Here is an 18,421-nt window from a genome sequence, read left to right as displayed (position 1 = left end):
ATACTCTTTTCCAGGTTCTGGAGAAGCCTCCAATTTAGTTTTAGAAACTAAAAATTCGCTAATATCATAATCTCAGAATGAATAACAAAGATGTCCTATATTATGCAACATATAAGACTTCATACATATCCATGACAGTTATTAAAACACTATGCGACAATGAAATTTTTTTTTTTGGTTGCACCACTTGGCTTGCAGGGTCATAGTTCCCCAACTGCGGATTGAACCCGGGCCACGCAGTGAAAGCACCGAGTCCTAAGCACTGGACCACCAGGGAATTCCCTAAAATGTTAATATGTGACTAATCCTATGAACTTATTTCTTTATCATAAGATACCACTAGTATGCAAAAGAATTAATAAGTTGAACTCTTACCTCATACTGTATACAAAAATTAACTCAAAATGAATCAAAGACAACTTAAGTGCTAAAATTATAAAACTCTTAGATGAAAATATAGGGGTAAACCTCATGACCTTGAATTTGGCAGAGGATTCTCAGATATGACACGAAAAGCACGACCAATAAAAGAATAAAACATAAATTGAACTTCATCAAAATGAAAAATATTTGCGATTCAAGGACACCTCCAAAAAAGTGAAAAGACAACCGACAGAATGGGAGAAAATATTTGCAAGTCATATATCTGATAAGGGTCTTGGATCTCAATACACATTTCTCTAAAGGAAGAGATACAAATGTCCAATAAGCACAGGAAAAGATGCTTGACATCATTAGTCTTCAGGGAAATGCAAATCAAAGCCACAGTGAGATACCACTTCATATCCACTACAATGTATATTCAAAGTAAGGTGAGTGTTGGTGAGGATGTGAAGAAACTGCAACCCTCCTACACTGCTGGTGGGATTGTAAAATGGTGCAGCCACTTTACAAAACAGCCTGGTAATTCCTCAAATGATTAAACAGTTACCATAGGACCCAGCAATTCTACTTCTAGGTATACACCCAAGAAAAAGAAAAACATATGTCTACACAAAAACTTGTACATGAATGTTCATAGCAGCATTATTCTTAATAGCCTAAGGATGGAAACAATCCAGATGCCTATCAATGAATGGATAGACAAAATGTAGTATATACATACAATGGAATATTATTCAGTAATAAAAAGGAATGAAGTACTGATACAGACTACAACTTGGATAAATCTTGAAAACACTATCCTAAGTGGAAGAGGTCATAAAAGCCCATGTATTATATGATCCCATTCATAGGAAAGTCCCAAACAGTGAAATCTATAGAGAAAGAAAGTAGATTAAGGCTGGGGAGTAGATTGGGGATAAAGGGGTCACAGCTAAAGGGTGCAGGGTTTCATTTTGAGGTGATGAAAATGTTCTAAAATTGACTGTGCTGATGACTGCACAATGCTGTGAATATACTAAAAAACACCGGATGGTACACTTTAAATGGGTGAATTGTATGGTATGTGTGAATTATATCTCAATAAAGCTGTTTTATAAATATAAGATATGAGTGACACAGTCAATAAATGTTTGACTTAAAAAAATATTAAAAGTACATCCTTGGGACTTCCCTGGTGGCACAGTGGTTAAGAATCTACCTGCCAATGCAGGAGACATGGGTTTGATCCCTGGTCCGGGAAGATCCCACATGCCGTGGAGCAACTAAAGCCCGTGTGCTATAACTACTGAGCCTGCGCTCTAGAGCCCGTGAGCCACAACTACTGAGCCTGCGTGCCACAACTACTGAAACTTACATGCCTAGAGCCCGTGCTCCACAACAAGAGAAGCCACTGCAATGAGAAGCCTGCGCACCGCAACGAAGAGTAGCCCCTGCTCGCCGCAACTAGAGAAAGCCCGGGCGCAGCAACGAAGACCCAATGCAGCCAGAAATAAATAAATTTATTTAAAAAAAAAAGTACATCCTTATAACCAATCACTATATGACAATCATTATCTCCCAAATGCATGTGGCAACATTAATATTTAAATCAAAGCAAATGGCCAACATATCAATCCCACACATGCTTCTACATTCTAAGATTCATTTGGACCTTAGGCCTTTAAAAGACAAATTTTTCAGAAGAGATATTCAGCTAAATTTTGTGGCATGTGAGAAAACTGGCATAGGAACAATACTATACATTTGTAGAAACCATGTATCAACAAATACAAACACTTCAAACAGTTCTAAAACCTTAGAGGCAGCATTGTCCAACAGAAATATAATTGGGGACACGAGTGTAATTTTATATTTTAATGTGTCTAGTAGACACATTAAAAAAAGCAGAAACAGGTGAAATTAATTTTAATAGATTTAAATTAATCCAATATATCATTTTAACACAGTCAATATAAAAAATTACTGACATATATTACATTTTTTAAAGTTCTGAAATCCAGTGTGTGTCCTACATCTGACCTTTCACCAGCCACATCTCATGTGCTCAGGGGCCACATGTGATGAGTGGTTCTGGTACCGGACACTGCAGTCTTAGGGTCTAAGGAATACACGTAAAATACAAAGAAAGGGTTTTTTTGCTGTTGTCAAGAAACCAAGTTTTCCATGTCATATCACCCCATAAGTGATATATATGTAAGAGAAACTGACCATTTATCAATCATTAGTGGTTAAATTATATTTCCCCAAATAATATATTTAAAATTATATTAACTTTGAAATATTTCAAAATACCTTAAAAATTTTAAGTTAGGTATAATTTTTATACCTTAAAATACATCATTTTAACTGCACAGTTTGAATATATACAAGTAGCCACCAGCCCAATTAAGATACAGAATATTTCTTTCACCCGAGAAAGATTCCTTCCAGTCAGTTCCCCAACCACTGTTCTGATTTCTATGAACATAAGTTAGTTTTGTATAGTTTTGCCTGTCGTATAAATAGCATAAATAAAATCATACAGCATGTACCTTATATTGAGTAAAAGAAGAAACACAAAATGTTTTGAGTTTCATATCATGTTGACTTGTGCATCAGCAGCTTGTTCCTATTTACAGCTGAGTAGCATTCCAATACACAGAGTTGCCTGCAATATATTTTTTATTTTTTTAAACTCTTTTTAAAAAAATTTTGGTTGCACTGCGGGGCATGCGGGATTTAGTTCCCTGACCAGGGATTGAACTCGTGCCTCCTGCAGTGGAAGCGTGAAGTCCTGACCACTGGACTGCCAGGGAATTCCTGGCCTGTAATTTAGTTATCCATTCTCCCACTGATGCATGACTGGGCTATTTCTACTTTTTGTCTATCACAAGTAAAGCTGCTATGGAATTTTTGCATGGACAAGTTCTCATTTCTCTTAGAACGAAATAGAATCTTCTATTTTAAAAATTTAAAGTCATCGCATTTATTTAACTCAAGGCTACAGAGTGTTTTCTTTTTTTAAAAAAATAAATTAATTCATTTAATTTTTGGCTGTGTTGGGTCTTCGCTGCTGTGCACAGCCTTTAGTTATGGTGCGCGGGGGCTAGTCTTCATTGTAGTGCATGGGCTTCTCATTGCAGTGGCTTCTCTTGTTGCAGAACACAGGCTCTAAGCACGTGGGCTCCCGTAGTTGTGGCACGCAAGCTCAGTAGTTGTGGCACATGGGCTTAGTTGCTCCATGGCATGTGGGATCTTCCTGGACCAGGGCTCAAACCCGTGTCCCCTGCATTGGCAGGCAGATTCTTAACCACTGCGCCACCACGCAAGTCCCTGTGTGTGTTTTCTTAATTGAATGAAACCAATGGCTTTGCAGAGCTTTAGGTGGTTAAGGAACTGAAGCAATATTCTCACAGTGTCGTTATATATATGCTTTTCTTCATCCATTATATGGGTATCTCTAAGTTCATCTGAGCCTCACAATTAAACTATTTAGTTGATTTCTGAGACATTTTCCTGTTTGGAGGACAAATTTCTGTTTTAATTGTGAGGATATTTTTCTGAAAGCTACCTTGATTTTATTTTATTATTTATTATTTATTTATTTTTTATTTTTTAGCGGTACACGGGCCTCTCATCGCCACGGCCTCTCCCCTTGCGGAGCACAGGCTCCGGACACGCAGGCCCAGTGGCCATGGCTCACGGGCCCAGCCACTCCACGGCACGCGGGATCCTCCCGGACTGGGGCACGAACCCATGCCCCCTGCATCGGCAGGCGGACTCCCAACCACTGCGCCACCAGGGAAGCCCTGAAAGCTACCTTGATTTTAATATGGAATCTCACAATTGCTTCAGGTGTCCTATGCCTTCTGAAAACATACTTGTAACTCGGTTAGAATGAATTTTTTTGGCCCCATCTTCTTTTACATACAAATGAAAAAAAAAGAAAATAGTCAAGAAGCTCTGAACCATATGCTAAGAAGTGGCCATTAGAACAGTCATGATAATTTACAGCATATTAGTTATGCTGGAAATAGGAAATGAGGTTTTGCACTGGTGTCTTGGGTATTGTAGAACAGAGGGGTCAAATATAATAGTCCATAAAAACTAAACTATACACTAGTCACACACATTTCCAATCACATAAAAGAATTCAGGTCAGAAATGGATGAAATCTCTAAGAATTCCAGGATCTCAACAGAGAACCACTGGGCTCAGACCCCTTTCTGTAGAAGACAGCTGGCTCCTGCCACGGAACTGCCCTTTAACACACCCAACTGCGCTGGGAGCTTTTATAGCTTTGAAAATTACCACACAAATCTTTTACGACTCCTTCCCCCACACCATTTGTCTCCACATTACCATTACTACTGTCCTGTGGAGCGGTTCTTTTTATAAATCTACCCTAAGGCTCCTTCTGTCTTGTTCCATTTCCCTTCTCCCATCTGCTCCATAAGAAAAAAAGGTTAATATATATCAGCAAACCCATCTTTACCTCACTTTATGATGACGGAATTCCCTATGGAGACACTTTGCCCCTTTCCACAAAAATAGGGAAGTAGTTTTATTTTCTCTGAAAACCACCAATCCTCCTACTAGGGTGTGTGGAAAGAAAACAGTTGTGAAAGGCACAAAACTCTTTGAGAGGAGGTATGCCACCCTGCACATACCCTTCTCTTTAATGCCACTTACAGGAGGTAAAGTTAAATTACACAACTCTGCAGCTGTTCAACCAGTGTGGAATCATAAACGTCTTAAATTGCATATGCATACATAAAGCAACCCTAAGATTAGTATTCATTCAAATATATTTGTAAAAATTAAGTTAAACTTAAATATCGTTTCAAATACCTTCATCATTAAGGATTCCCCTTAAAAACTGTGCACAATGATATTCACTGCAGCATTATTTGTAATAGCAGAGACTGAAAACATTATAAATAGCTAAATATAAATCAGTGTTAAATAAACTGTCATATCCATATAATGCAATTCTATGCACCCATTAGAAAGAATGAAACAGAGCTCTGTACTGATATAGAACAATCTCTAAAGACATATTGTCAAATGCAAAAAGTAAGGTATAGAGCAGTGTGGAACTCTGCAGGTGTAGTGTAAAATTCCCATATATACATATACTGGGATGATAATGAGAAATCTCACTGGAAGGACACATAGGAAACTGGTCAGCAGTTGCCCCTCAAGGGAGAGGAAGCAGAGGACTGAGATTGGCCAATATGCACTTTACACTGCAGAACCTTTTGTCTTACTTGTATTTTTACCATATAAAATAACCTATTAAAGATAGATGAACCTTGAGATAGCTATAAAATGCAGGTGGCTCCATAAACAGAGAAATGTATAGAAAATATTAGGCATATTGGGGAAGAAATGGTACATTTTTTTGGGCAAATTAAAGCATTTTCCCAAATATGGTACTGGCTGAAATTTACAATCCACCCCTTCTCATCAGCTCACTATACCAAACCCAGTTTAGCTTTACTTAATTTGCTCTGTTTTTACACATTTCCACTCGGATGAAAATCTAGCATAGTGAGTTTATTTTAGTTATATGGTTGGAATTTGATTTTTTTGGCCGCGCCATGTGGGATGTTAGTCCCATGACCAGGGATCGAACCTGTGCCCCCTGCAGTGGGAGGGCAGATACCTAATCACTGGACAGCCAGGGAATCCCCAAATTTGACTGTTTTTTCTTCTTTTTAAAATTCCATTTTAGGGACTTCCCCTGTGGTGCAGTGGTTTAGAATCCTCCTGCCAATGCAGGGGACATGGGTTCAAGCTATGGTCTGGGAAGATCCCACATGCCACAGAGCAACTAAGCTCGTGCACCACAACTACTGAGCTTGTGCTCTAGAGCCCACGAGCCACAGCTACTGAGCCCACGTGCCACAACTACTGAAGCCTGCACACCCTAGAGCCCTCATGCCGCAACTACTGAAGCCTGCACGCCTAAAGCCCGTGCTCTGCAACAAGAGAAGCTACCACGAGAAGCCTGTGCACCGCAACGAAGAGTAGCCCCCGCTCGCCACAACTAGAGAAAGCCTATGGGCAGCAATGAAGACCCAATGCAGCCAAAAGAAAAAAAAAAAAGAAAAAAAAAATTGCTGTGGAGTGAAATAAAATGGAATTTAAAAAAACTTTTAAAATTTATTTTTGGCTGCATTGGGTCTTCGTTGCTGTATGCGGGCTTTCTCTAGTTGTGGCAAGTGGGGGCTACTCTTTGTTGCCGTGTGCAAGCGTCTCATTGTGGTGGCTTCTCTTGTTGCAGAGCACCAGCTCTAGGCACCCAGGCTTCAGTAGTTGCAGCATGTGGGCTCAGAAGTTGCGGTGCGCAGGCTCTAGGGCGTATGGGCTTCAGTAGTTGTGGCTCGCGGGTTCTAGAACACAGGCTCAGTAGTTGTGGTGCATGGGCTTAGCTGCTCTGTGGCATGTGGGATCTTTCTGGACCAGGGATTGAACCTGCGTGCCCTGCATTGGCAGGCGGATTCATAACCACTGTGTCATCAGGGAGTCCCACAACATTCTTTTGTATGTTTTGTTTTTGCCATTGTTTCAGCAGTAATTTGTCATAGTATTTTTTTATTTTCTTGCTATCTTATGACTCATACAAGAAATAAGAATTCAAGAAATTTTAATATAACTGAAGATTACTGAAAAAAACAGTTACCGTTGTCAAGTTTTAAAAAATCAAAACACTGCTTTCAAAACCTTATATTACCAACTCCTCATTTCTAACTAAATTTGAGATCTTAGATTTCCTTCCATATAATAAGATTAATGCTTTCCTCCTGACAATAGGATACAGGGGGAATATACACATACATAAAACCCAGGAAAGAAAGGTTATTACTGCAAAGTAGGAATCTGACAGAATAAAATAAAGAGATTAAAAAGCTGCTGTTTTGTTGAACAGGATGCCTGAAGCCCTGAGCTCGCTGACAGTAATGCAGTGCCATGAACACACTGACCTGACAATACATGACCAGAAAAGGGCACATCTGCTGGCCAGTCTTTCCTCCAAAGGGATTCACTAAGATTAATGAAGTAACTTCATTTTTTAAAAGTTGGAAGAAACAGATATCCAGTAAGAAGATAAAAATCATCAGTTATCCCATTACTAGGAAGGTTTTGACATAGATCCCTCCAGACTTTTTTTATGCAAACAGATGTTAAAAAAATATATGTACATTATTTTATAAAAATGTAATTTAAAACTGTTTAGACAGAAATCTTAGCATTTTATAGCTCTGTTCCAAGATTTATTTGGAAAGTTAAATGACGTTAATCAAATGTACTATTATGAAAAATTACACAATTATGGATAGAGCCATACCTTATTTGTTTATATAAAATAAACTCTAGATGAAACAAATTTAGATTGGTGGTTGTGATAGTGTATCAGTAAAAGTGCTAGAAAACATGGCTAAATTATTTTTTAAATCTTGGAGGCAAGAAGGCCTTTCCAAACATTGCACAAAATGGAAAAAAAAAGTAAAGAAGATTGATAAATATGATAATAAATGAAACTCTGCTTTACAAAATACCGGAGGGACTTCCCTGGTGGTCCAGTGGTTAAGACTCTGTGCTCCCAATGCAGGGGGCCCAGGTTCAATCCCTGGTCAGGGAACTAAGATCCTATATACTGCAACTAAGCCTGTGCACCACAACTACTGAGCCCGTGTGCCGCAATGAAGATCCAGTGCAGCCAAAACAAAACAAAACTAAATACCAGAAACAATGTTACAAGACAAATGATAAAGGCCAATTTCTTTAATATAGAAAAACTCTTATAAAAACAAAAAGGATGAAAAACCCAATACGAAAATGGTAAATCCTACAAACAGAAGGTTCACAGAAAAAGTAATATAGGTGATCAATAAACCTTGGCATCAGACTAAGCACCTTGAATGGACTGAAAGAAATGCAAAATTTTAAAGTGAGGTTGTTTTCCACTTATCAGGGTGATCAAATTATCATAAGAAGAAAAGATGCCCCGAATCTCACCACCTAGTAGCTAATCTAAGTAATATAATTTTCTCCTAAGTGTCTGCCATCTGCTTTTGACGGCAGTGCTTTTTCTTTTACCTCTAAATCCTCTGCAACTAGCACAAGAATGTTTGTTGGAAAAAACGTGAATGAACTACCTGCAATGCTACCTGCAATATATAAATGTCTTAACTATACTCTTCTCACATTTTGCAACTTAATAGGTGAAAAAATAAGCAATGATGGTTTTCTTTCCATTTTAATTTGCAGTCCTATTATTGAAATCATTCTTAAAAGTAATGCTGAACCATCAATCAATCCTACTTCCAATATATGAAAAAATCATGGTCAAAATACCCCAAATTTGTTGAAAGATAAATTTATAGACTTAAGAAAGTCAGATAACCCCAAGGAAGATTAAAAACAAAGAAAATCACACTTAGACTCATCACAGTCTAACTGCTGAAAAACAAAGACAATCTATGTTGACAGAAAAATGGCACCTACAATACAATGGCTGTGATCAGACAGTGGAGGCCAGAAGATAATGCAGTGACATCCTGAAAGAGCTGACTGAAAAGAAAACAAAAACAAAACCTAAAATACTGTATTCAGTGAAAACATCCTGCAAGAATGAAGATGAAATAAAGACAATTCTAGATTTAAAAAAGAAAAAACAAACAAAAAAACACAAAACCTTAGAAAAACAAAGACCTGTACTATTAGAAATGCAGAAGGGAGATCTTCAGACTGAAGGGAAATGCTTGCTATCTTATATAAAAACTAGAATCATCAGGAAATGGTACTCATGTGGCTAAACATAAAAGACTACTCTGTTCCTTTTAACATATATATGACTGTTCAAAGCAAAAATAATGGGGCTTATAATCTACACAGACAAAAATATAACTTAACCAAACTGACACAGATGAAATAGAAAATCTGAAGAGCACTCATCGATTGAAGAACTTGAATTCATTATCGAAACTTTCCTGCAAAGAAAACCTATGCCAGATGGTTTCACTGATGAATTCTATCAAACGTTTGAGGAAGGAGCAATACCTATCTTATATAAACTCTTTCAGAAAACAGAGGAAGCACTTCCCAGCTCACTCATATGTTCAGCATAACTCTGAAACTAAAACCTAACCAAGACACCTTAAGAAAGAAAAGCATGGACCACCCTTCCTTGTGAACATGAAAGCAAATATTCCTCACAAAATAGTAACAGATCCAATCTAACAATTTATAAAAAAGGTAATAAATCCTGACTAGTATGGTTTAGTCACAAGATTGAAAGGTTGGTTTAATATTTGACATTTAATCAGCATAATTCATAACATTAACAAAATAAAGGAGATAAACAATGTGCTTACTTAATAGATACAATGCTAATTTTGTTTAGATACTCACTTTAAGTTTTCTAGTTCCTGTTTTCTCAATGGGGAAGAAGGTGGAGCTGGAATGCATTTATCTCCATCGTGGCTTTTACTGCTAAAATAAAGACAGACTGCTAATTATGAAGCGCACGAATAAACAATTAAATGTAAAATTTTGTTTCCCTATACCCACTCCCATGCAACTTTTTATGAAAAAAGTGTAAAAGAACCAAAACATTGAAAAATGCGTAGTAACTCTGTATCACTAACATGTTAAAGCTACACTGCATATGAGTTTCTTTTTCCCAGTACATGATACCGCTTTAAAAATTCTCTAACAAGGTTTCCCTGGTGGCGCAGTGGTTGAGAGTCCGCCTGCCGATGCAGGGGACATGGGTTCATGCCCCGGTCCAGGAAGATCCCACATGCCGCAGAGCGGCTGGGCCCGTGAGCCATGGCCGCTGAGCCTGCGCGTCCGGAGCCTCTGCTCCGCAACGGGAGAGGCCACGACAATGAGAGGCCCGCGTACCACAAAAAAAAAAAAAAAAAAGTCTCTTAACAGAAAAAATATCTCTACTATACAAAGGAAACCACTCCAGTATTTTCACACATTTCTCATTCTTCTGTCCTTTACTAAGTATAGTAAAGCATAACCCCTTGATGGAGGAAAAACCATTCCACAATTTTGTTTCAAATTTTCTATAATAAACATGTTTTTCTACTATAATCAAGAAAAAATGCTGAGATGGAAGACGAGTTTAAAGGTGCCATGTGAAAAAAGAACTCTCTACATATAATGGTGTTTGTTTTATTACTAGATAAACTCTCCCTATTTCTATAGATTGGCATAATATTTAATTGATAGTAGGAAACCAGAAACGTATAGAAATGTTCTGGAGGTCAGTGGTTTACAGTATGTTAAGAGAAAAGGCAGAAGACAGTAAGAAAAGAGAAGTTTTAGGGACTTAAGTATTTATTTTAATAAAAGTTAAAAAAAAAAGCCATTTCTGACAGCAACCGGATTTCTTGCAGTGATTCCTCCTGGCAGTGAAAAGCTGTGACTTTCAACTTGTCTCCTTTAAGGTTCTTTTCTCACTTAGGCTTCACCTTATTTCTCTCTTCCAGAAATACTTAAACATTCATACTTTCCTTTCTTATTACTCAAAACAGAGAACTTTGGAAATTCAGGCTGCAGATTTCAGGAATTCAACTACAAGACAGAGGCTGACTAATGAAGTCCTAAAGATTTCACCAAGGGAGGTCAAAGGGGTCAGAATACCTGCAAGTGTCACTGCTTTCACTGCTCTCTGTGTTGCCACCTAATTGATTACTATTTTTAGACCCATTTTCCTGCTTTGGATCTTGCTGTTCTTCAGGTAACAGCAACAAGGCATTTCTGAGACAAATGGCTGCAAACTCCATACTGGCTACAGGAATGGCTGAAGACTGTCCATCACTAAAAGAACAAAACCAAGTTAGCTAAGAAAACAAAAACAATAAATAAAACTTTTCTATTATCAGGAATAAAACCAATATAACTGTAAATAAAAACTTTGCCATCTAAGAGGTAGAAATTTTAATATAAGCAGTTATAAGAGAATGCTAAAGAACCCAAATCCTACATATTATACGGGCATACCTTGGAGATATCACAGGTTCGGTTCCAGACCACCACAATAAAGCAAAGATTGCAATAGAACAATAAAGCAAAGATTGCAATAAAACACTACTCTGTGGTCTATTAAGTCTGCGATAGCATGATGTCTAAAAAAACAATGTACATACCTTAAAAAATACTTGTTAAAAAAATGCTAACCATCATGAGCCTTCAGCGAGTCATAATCTTTTTGCAATAGTACCATTGATGACCACTGATCACAGATTACCATAACAAATAATTACGAAAATGTTTGAAATATTCCAAGAATTACCAGAATGTGACACAGAGACACAAAGTGAGCAGTTGTTGTTGGAAAAATGGCACCAACAGACTTGCTCTATGCAGGGTTGCCACAAACCTTCAGTTTGTAAAAAACAAAAAAAGCAGCATCTGCAAAGCTCAATACAGCAAAGTGCAGTAAAAGGAGGTATGTCTGTGTATAAGATATAAAAAGTATAAATAATAGATTGCAAGTATATACATTAGACACCACATTGTGTCTATAGGAGTGGGACTGAGGCTAGGAGACAACCTGAAGGATATCTGCAACGTCAACGTTAAACTAACAAAGGAGTTATAGACAAGGAAAATTGTAGTGAAGGCCAGGACAGGTGCAGTCAGAACTGGAAAGAAGGGAAGAAAGTAGATTTTTCACATCTGAGCCTTGTTTTGGTTGATGTTTGCTTTTGGAAATACCTTATTTACACATTTTGAAAAAGCAGCGTTATTTGTCTTATAACTTTGTTGAGATTTTATATAACTTCCTATTGGCTTTATATATCAAACTAAGTCAGCTTTATTAGGGGGAAAAAAGTGAAAAGTAGTAACAATTTTGAAACTGTAGGAAAGTGATGCTTTAACTTGTCGTTTGAACGAAATCTGCATTATTGTTGAAATAAATTAAGAGCAAAATATTGTGTGCCAGATACTTTTTTAAAACTTTGGGAAAACTTTTAAATGGTAGTGAACAATTTTATTTTTGGGAAAAGAAAAAAAGGAGCAAGTTTCTTACAAAGCCTACTCCTTTAGAAATAAGAGCAACTCCAAATTGGAATCTTTGTAAAAGATAAAGATGTTCATATTTAAAAGTTGTTCAATTGAAAAGTAGTTCTACAAGTGACAGCTTTATAATACTTTTGTTTATATATGTGTTAGTAATTTTTTCTCCTGATACTAAGAATTAGCTTTAGGGACTATGAGAAAATAAAAATAACTAAATGAAAAGTATCAATGATAAACGATATAAAAAGGAAACATCAAGATGCCCTCTTCTGGACATTCTGAATAATGGCACTGAATAGACCAGCGTTTCTTAGGGCATCAACAATTTCAGCACCCATGGATGTAATAAACCAAAATCATATGTCAAATAACATTCACCACATACCTACGTATAGGAGTCTATTTCTTGAAGTAGCAATAAAATCTAATTACAAAGTGGCTCCTCCTATGAAGTAATTCCTAAGCATATTTTTTATACATAACATTACTATGAAATATTATTATACACTTTCTCTTAGCAAAATACTTACTTATATACAGTATTTTGTATGGACTGTGATGCCAGAACTATTTTACGATGATAGCCTTGACCAACAATAGACTGTACAATTCCTTTTTTACTTGGAAGACCTTTAGTTTCTTGTTCAGAAGTCTACAAAATACAAATAATTTCCAATTAATTTAATGGAATTGTAAGATGGGGTATGAAAAATAAGCCAGTACCTTTTACAATTACTCTAATAAAATTCTTAAGATCCTTAAGATTCTTAAGATCAATGTGGAGTTTTGGGTGATACAGGAAATGTCTGGTAGTGAAGAGAAGAGTACATGAGTCTGAAAATCTGCAATATACACTTCACTTTATTAGTATAAGGTCTGAGGTAATTCTGAGGACAAAAAGCAATTCAAGAATGACTCAAGGGCTTCCCTGGTGGCACAGTGGTTGGGAGTCCGCCTGTCGATGCAGGGGACGCGGGTTCGTGCCCCGGTCCGGGAGGATCCCGCATGCCGCGGAGCGGCTGGGCCCGTGAGCCATGGCTGCTGGGCCTGCCCGTCCGGAGCCTGTGCTCCGCGACAGGAGAGGCCACAGCAGTGAGGGGCCCGCGTACAGCAAAAAAAAAAAAAAAGAATGACTCAAGTGGGACTCTGTGCTTACACTGCAGGGGGTGCGGGTTCGATCCCTTGTCAGGGAACTAAGATCCCACATGCCACAAGGTGCGTCCAAAAAAAAAAGAATGACTCAACTAACAAGGTCCTACTATATAGCACAGCACAGAGAACTACATTCAGTATCCTATGATAAACCATAATGGAAAAGAATATATATAAAAAAAGAATGTATTAAAGAAAAAAAAGAATGACTCAAGCATTTATTTAGAATCATTTATTTGGACCATTCTGTGCCCCAGGCTGCATGTGATGGGCACGTCGATGTCAGAGTAAGGAAAATAAAAGCCACAAAAACACAGTGAACAAGAGAAGGGAAGCAGCTACACTTCCTAAAACACAGATCTTTTCCTTCTTAATTGAAAGTATTAATTATAAGTGTCAACAACATATACACACTAACAAGTTATATATGTCAAAATTTACGTGGGCACAATTCTTACCTGCTAGAAAATTAAAATTCTAAAGCCCTGTAAACATTAAACTGAAAATAGTAAAAGCTACTTATACATATAGTTTTTTTGTTTTTGTTTTTTGATATTTCACTACAGTACATCATCTCACTACAGGAGCCTGGTGATGCCAATTTCCTTTATCTTCCCCCTTCACTCTAAGTCTCTGATTTACCTGCATTTTGTAAAGTCCTGCAGATTCTCATACACAGGAACAAAATGGAGCCAATTCATAGGAACTTGCAGAGATAAACTCTGCCCTGCAAAAAGTCCATCTCTAAACACAAATGTTTCTGTACTACTTATTACTTCTTGCTCCGTAACCGAACTTTCTTATAGTTGTACTTCCATATATGTATGACTTTAAGCAAAACAAGGATTCATTTGTAGATTCATTTTAGAAAGAAAGTATTACGTAACACAAAAAATACAATAAAACTGACTGGAACTATTTTGTCTTGAGGAGGCGGCTAAGGAACATTAGTGAAAAATAAGAAAGAGTGGATATTCTGAACCATGATTGGAAGGCCTTCTCTTCTGACCTTTTTTCCTGGTGGGGTGATAAATTTGTGATGGTTTGTCCATACTCTCTTCCCTGATCCTTAAGGCTGTAGAAGCTGATCAGATGGCTAGATCTGGATGGAACTAAAATTCCACAAAAATATACCATAGCTTCAATAATAGATCAGTAGCCAAAAAAGTGTGCCAGAACAGTCTTTATTTATCTATCTATTTATTTATTTATTGCTGCATTGGGTCTTCGTTGAGGCGCGTGGGCTTCTCATTGTCGTGGCTTCTCGTTGCAGAGCACGGGCTCTAGGCGCGCAGGCTTCAGTAGTTGTGGCTCGTGGGCTCTAGAGCTCAGGCTCAGCAGTTGTGGCACATAGGCTTAGTTGCTCCGTGGCATGTGGGATCTTCCAGAGCCAGGGCTTGAACCCGTGTCCCTTGTATTGGCAGGCAGATTCTTAACCACTGCACCACCAGGGAAGCCCCCAGAACAGTCTTAATGTAAAATAATGATATGTAATTTAAGTATTTGCAATTTTATAGTGTCTTGGCAGTAGGAACTGCACTCAAGAAATACGAGTTTCAGAACTCAGAAAAATAAACGGCACAGTTTCAGAAAAGTAAATGGTTCATGGTGATTTTTTAAGTAGCCTTCTCTCTTTTTTTTTAGAAAGAAGGAAATTCTACCATTTTGAATGAATGAATGAATGAATTTGGCTGCATCGGGTCTTAGCTGTGGCATGTGGGATTTCTGCTGCGGTGTAGTTGCGGCACGTGGGCTTAGTTGCCCTGCATGTGAGATCTTAGTTCCCCGACCGGGAACTGAACCTGTGTCCCCTGCATTGGAAGGTGGATTCTTAACCACTGGACCACCAGGGAAGTCCTAAGTAGCCTTGCGTTGGGTCTTCGTTGCTGCGTGTAGGCTTTCTCTAGTTGTGGGGAGCAGGGGTTACTCTTCATTGCAGTATGCGAGCTTCTCATTGTGGTGGCTTCTCTTGTTGTGGAGCACGGGCCCTAGGCATGTGGGCTTCAGTAGCTGTGGTGTGCGGGCTCAGTAGCTGTGGCTCGCGGGCTCGAGAGCACAGGCCCAGTAGTTGTGGCACACGGGCTTAAATGCTCTGCGGCACGTGGGAGCTTCCCGGACCAGGGATTGAACCCGTGGTCCCCTGCATCGGTAGATGGATTCTTCACCACTGCGCCACCAGGGAAGTCCCTGAGTCTATGTTTTTTATCAAGCAAATCTTTTCTTATATATCATACACTGCCCAGGTAAACATAAACTCTGCATCTGCCAGAAGAGGTCTGAAACAACATGCATCAGATAATGAGGACAAAATGACCTCTTTGGCATCACCAATTTAATAATTAAATTGGTTCTGTTTATTAAAAAATGAATTTATTTTGGAAGGTACAAAGTGCTCTGTTCAGCATCCCTTTTGTCCTGAGTAAATAAATGTTACAAAATTTTATTTGGAGTTCATAATTTCTCCTGTTGGGATTTTCCTCAAGTGTATTTTGGGGTTGTTTTTACTGTCTTTTCGGTCACCTCAGGTTTTATTTTACTTTATTTTTCTGTCCTTTTTTTTGTTTTTGGCTGTGCTGTGCGCAGCTTGCAGGATCTTAGTTTCCCAACCAGGGACTGAAAGTGGGCCCTTGGTAGTGAAAGCACTGGACAGCCAGGGAGTTCCCCACCTCAGGTTTTAGAAAGAGGAGAAGCACAAAGATAAACATAATTATTTATAGCGAATTTCCTATTAGTAGCACAGACTGTGAGTGTTCTGGTATCCACCAAGCTATGGCAACCAAGTCATCTTTACTATCGTTTAAAAGTTACAAATTTAGGGCTTCCCTGGTGGCGCAGTGGTTGAGAGTCCGCCTGCCGATGCAGGGGACACGGGTTCGTGCCCCGGTCCGGGAAGATCCCACATGCCGCAGAGCGGCTGGGCCCGTGAGCCATGGCCGCTGAGCCTGCGCGTCCGGAGCCTGTGCTCCACAATGGGAGAAGCCACAACAGTGAGAGGCCCGCGCACCGCAAAAAAAAAAAAAAAAAAAAAAGGTTACAAATTTAGAACTTTCCAGAAAAAATGGGAGGAAAAAACCGTCAGAATGAAATCCATAGAAGACAATCCTAAAAGTACTATTTCTAAAAATAAGTAATTTTAAAAGAAAGTGTTAAACCTTACTAAGGCCTCCAACACTGATTAAATTCATCACATTAAAGAGAATAAGCAATTTCTACAGATTCTTTTGTTTTAAAAAAGTGTAAATTCTGCCTTGAGTTTTTTATCAGCTAATTTAAGAATTATCTAATAAGAACGTTGTCCCTTAAAAGGGACAGTGAAATAAACCATTAAAGCCTCAAAGACAACATTCATCTCTTCCCCCAGTGGCATACTCAAATCATAAGCTACTTTAAGTATCAAGTGTGAAAACTGCCAGGCAAACACACCTCTTTAATCCCTTTAGTTCCTGTAGTTGCTTTTCAGGAAGTGTTATCACCTATGGCAAGCATGCCAAGCAAAACCTCAGGATGCCATACCCCCCACCTCCACAGACCTGATGAGCCTGAGCCCGGCAACAGCGGGGGGTAGGGGGTGGCTAGGAAATGGGGTGTCTGGTGATTCTGATACAACCTGTCTTTCCCCTACCTCCCACTGACCCCTCCCCACTTGAGATTCAAACGGCTTTCACCAACTGCCGTTTGGAGATAATCTAGGCATGGACACTAGTGTAAACTGGCCTATTTCTCACGGCCACCGTGGATGAACACGTGTCAGAGAGAAACAGCCTGGTAATCCACTAACTCGACAACATTTACTGAATCAAAAGTAAACCCTGCAGGCACTGGAGGAAGCACAGCATAATGCAGTTCTTTCCACACTCACTGTGTTATCAGCAGCCCTCCTTTAATCACTGGGCGCACACACCACTCTCACGCCAGCTGATGGCGTGGCCCCTGCCCCAGCAGCTCACAGACCACTGTTTCAACAGATATGACCTTCTTAATGGCTTCAACTTTTCAGCGTGACTGCTGACACATGTTGCCGTGCTCACCAAGAGTCAGAAAGTGAACACATGACTTCATGAAACTAAATTTTGTCCAACTGATAAAGAACAGAAGACTATCTTTACAAATTCCCTGAGAGTTAAAAAGGGGAGGAGGTCTTTATGTTACCAAGTATTTATTGCTCTCTATGGAACAAGTGGGGGTGGGGTGGGGGTTCAAAAAGACAGAGACTCACCCCCTTATTGGCAGCAATGCAGCACTCAGCCAGCCTCAGCCAGAGGCGGGGGTTTGCATGGTAAACCTGAACAGCTTCAATCAGACACTCAAATGCAGCAAGAGGCCTTCCAATGTGAAGCAGCTGAATCCCACAGTTATACAGCAACTCATACCTCTTGTTGGTTAGTAATGTACACATGGGTCTTCCTGAAAATTTTTTGCCTGATGATAAAAAGCAGATGAGAATCATCAGATTTAAAATAACAGCTCCACTGAAAACATTTATTCCACCAAGTATAAAAGTATATATACTACTGCCTTTTTGACACCAATGACCCCAATCCCCAATCTGAAGTTGTAAACAGCTCTCACCACAGCTCTCACCACAGCTCTCACCACAGTGATGATCTCCATCCCCAACCCCACAAATATCCTCCAGAGGCATCTCAGTTGTCTGTGTTTGTGGGGCCAGAGATGTGTCTTCTCATTACCAGCTCCTCAGGCAACAATGTTCCAGGAAGGCAAAGACCCACTCTCACTCCACTGAACCTTACACTACCTTTCCACACTTTTAGAGCCTGCAAGAAGATTCCACTCTTTTTCACTTTCAGTTCAGTTAGCCATGTTATCATTATATGTTTTCTTAACCAGAAGCATTCAG

At 38.9% G+C, this 18,421-nt stretch overlaps 1 protein-coding gene across 4 annotated transcripts in view; it reads right to left on the bottom strand.

The window, feature by feature from the left end:
- Positions 1-18,421, bottom strand: part of CNOT10 (CCR4-NOT transcription complex subunit 10) — a 68,431-nt gene that overhangs the window by 18,828 nt on the left and 31,182 nt on the right. For 3 of the 4 annotated variants that reach the window (XM_089918976.1, XM_022553752.3, XM_089918978.1), the window contains exons 10-13: positions 17,780-17,982; positions 12,942-13,063; positions 11,029-11,205; positions 9,784-9,864 (exon numbers count right to left, since the gene is read on the bottom strand). In XM_089918976.1, the coding sequence (XP_089775102.1) occupies positions 9,784-9,864; positions 11,029-11,205; positions 12,942-13,063; positions 17,780-17,982 (583 nt within the window). The remainder of the gene's footprint in view (positions 1-9,783; positions 9,865-11,028; positions 11,206-12,941; positions 13,064-17,779; positions 17,983-18,421) is intronic. The other variant, XM_022553753.3, reaches the window with a different exon arrangement.

Source organism: Delphinapterus leucas, chromosome 10 (assembly GCF_059928025.1).
Source record: "Delphinapterus leucas isolate spDelLeu-1000000601 "Yukka" chromosome 10, BTC_Dleu_Yukka2, whole genome shotgun sequence".
Classification (NCBI taxonomy): domain Eukaryota; kingdom Metazoa; phylum Chordata; class Mammalia; order Artiodactyla; family Monodontidae; genus Delphinapterus; species Delphinapterus leucas.
This window is presented reverse-complemented; position numbering and strand designations above follow the sequence as displayed.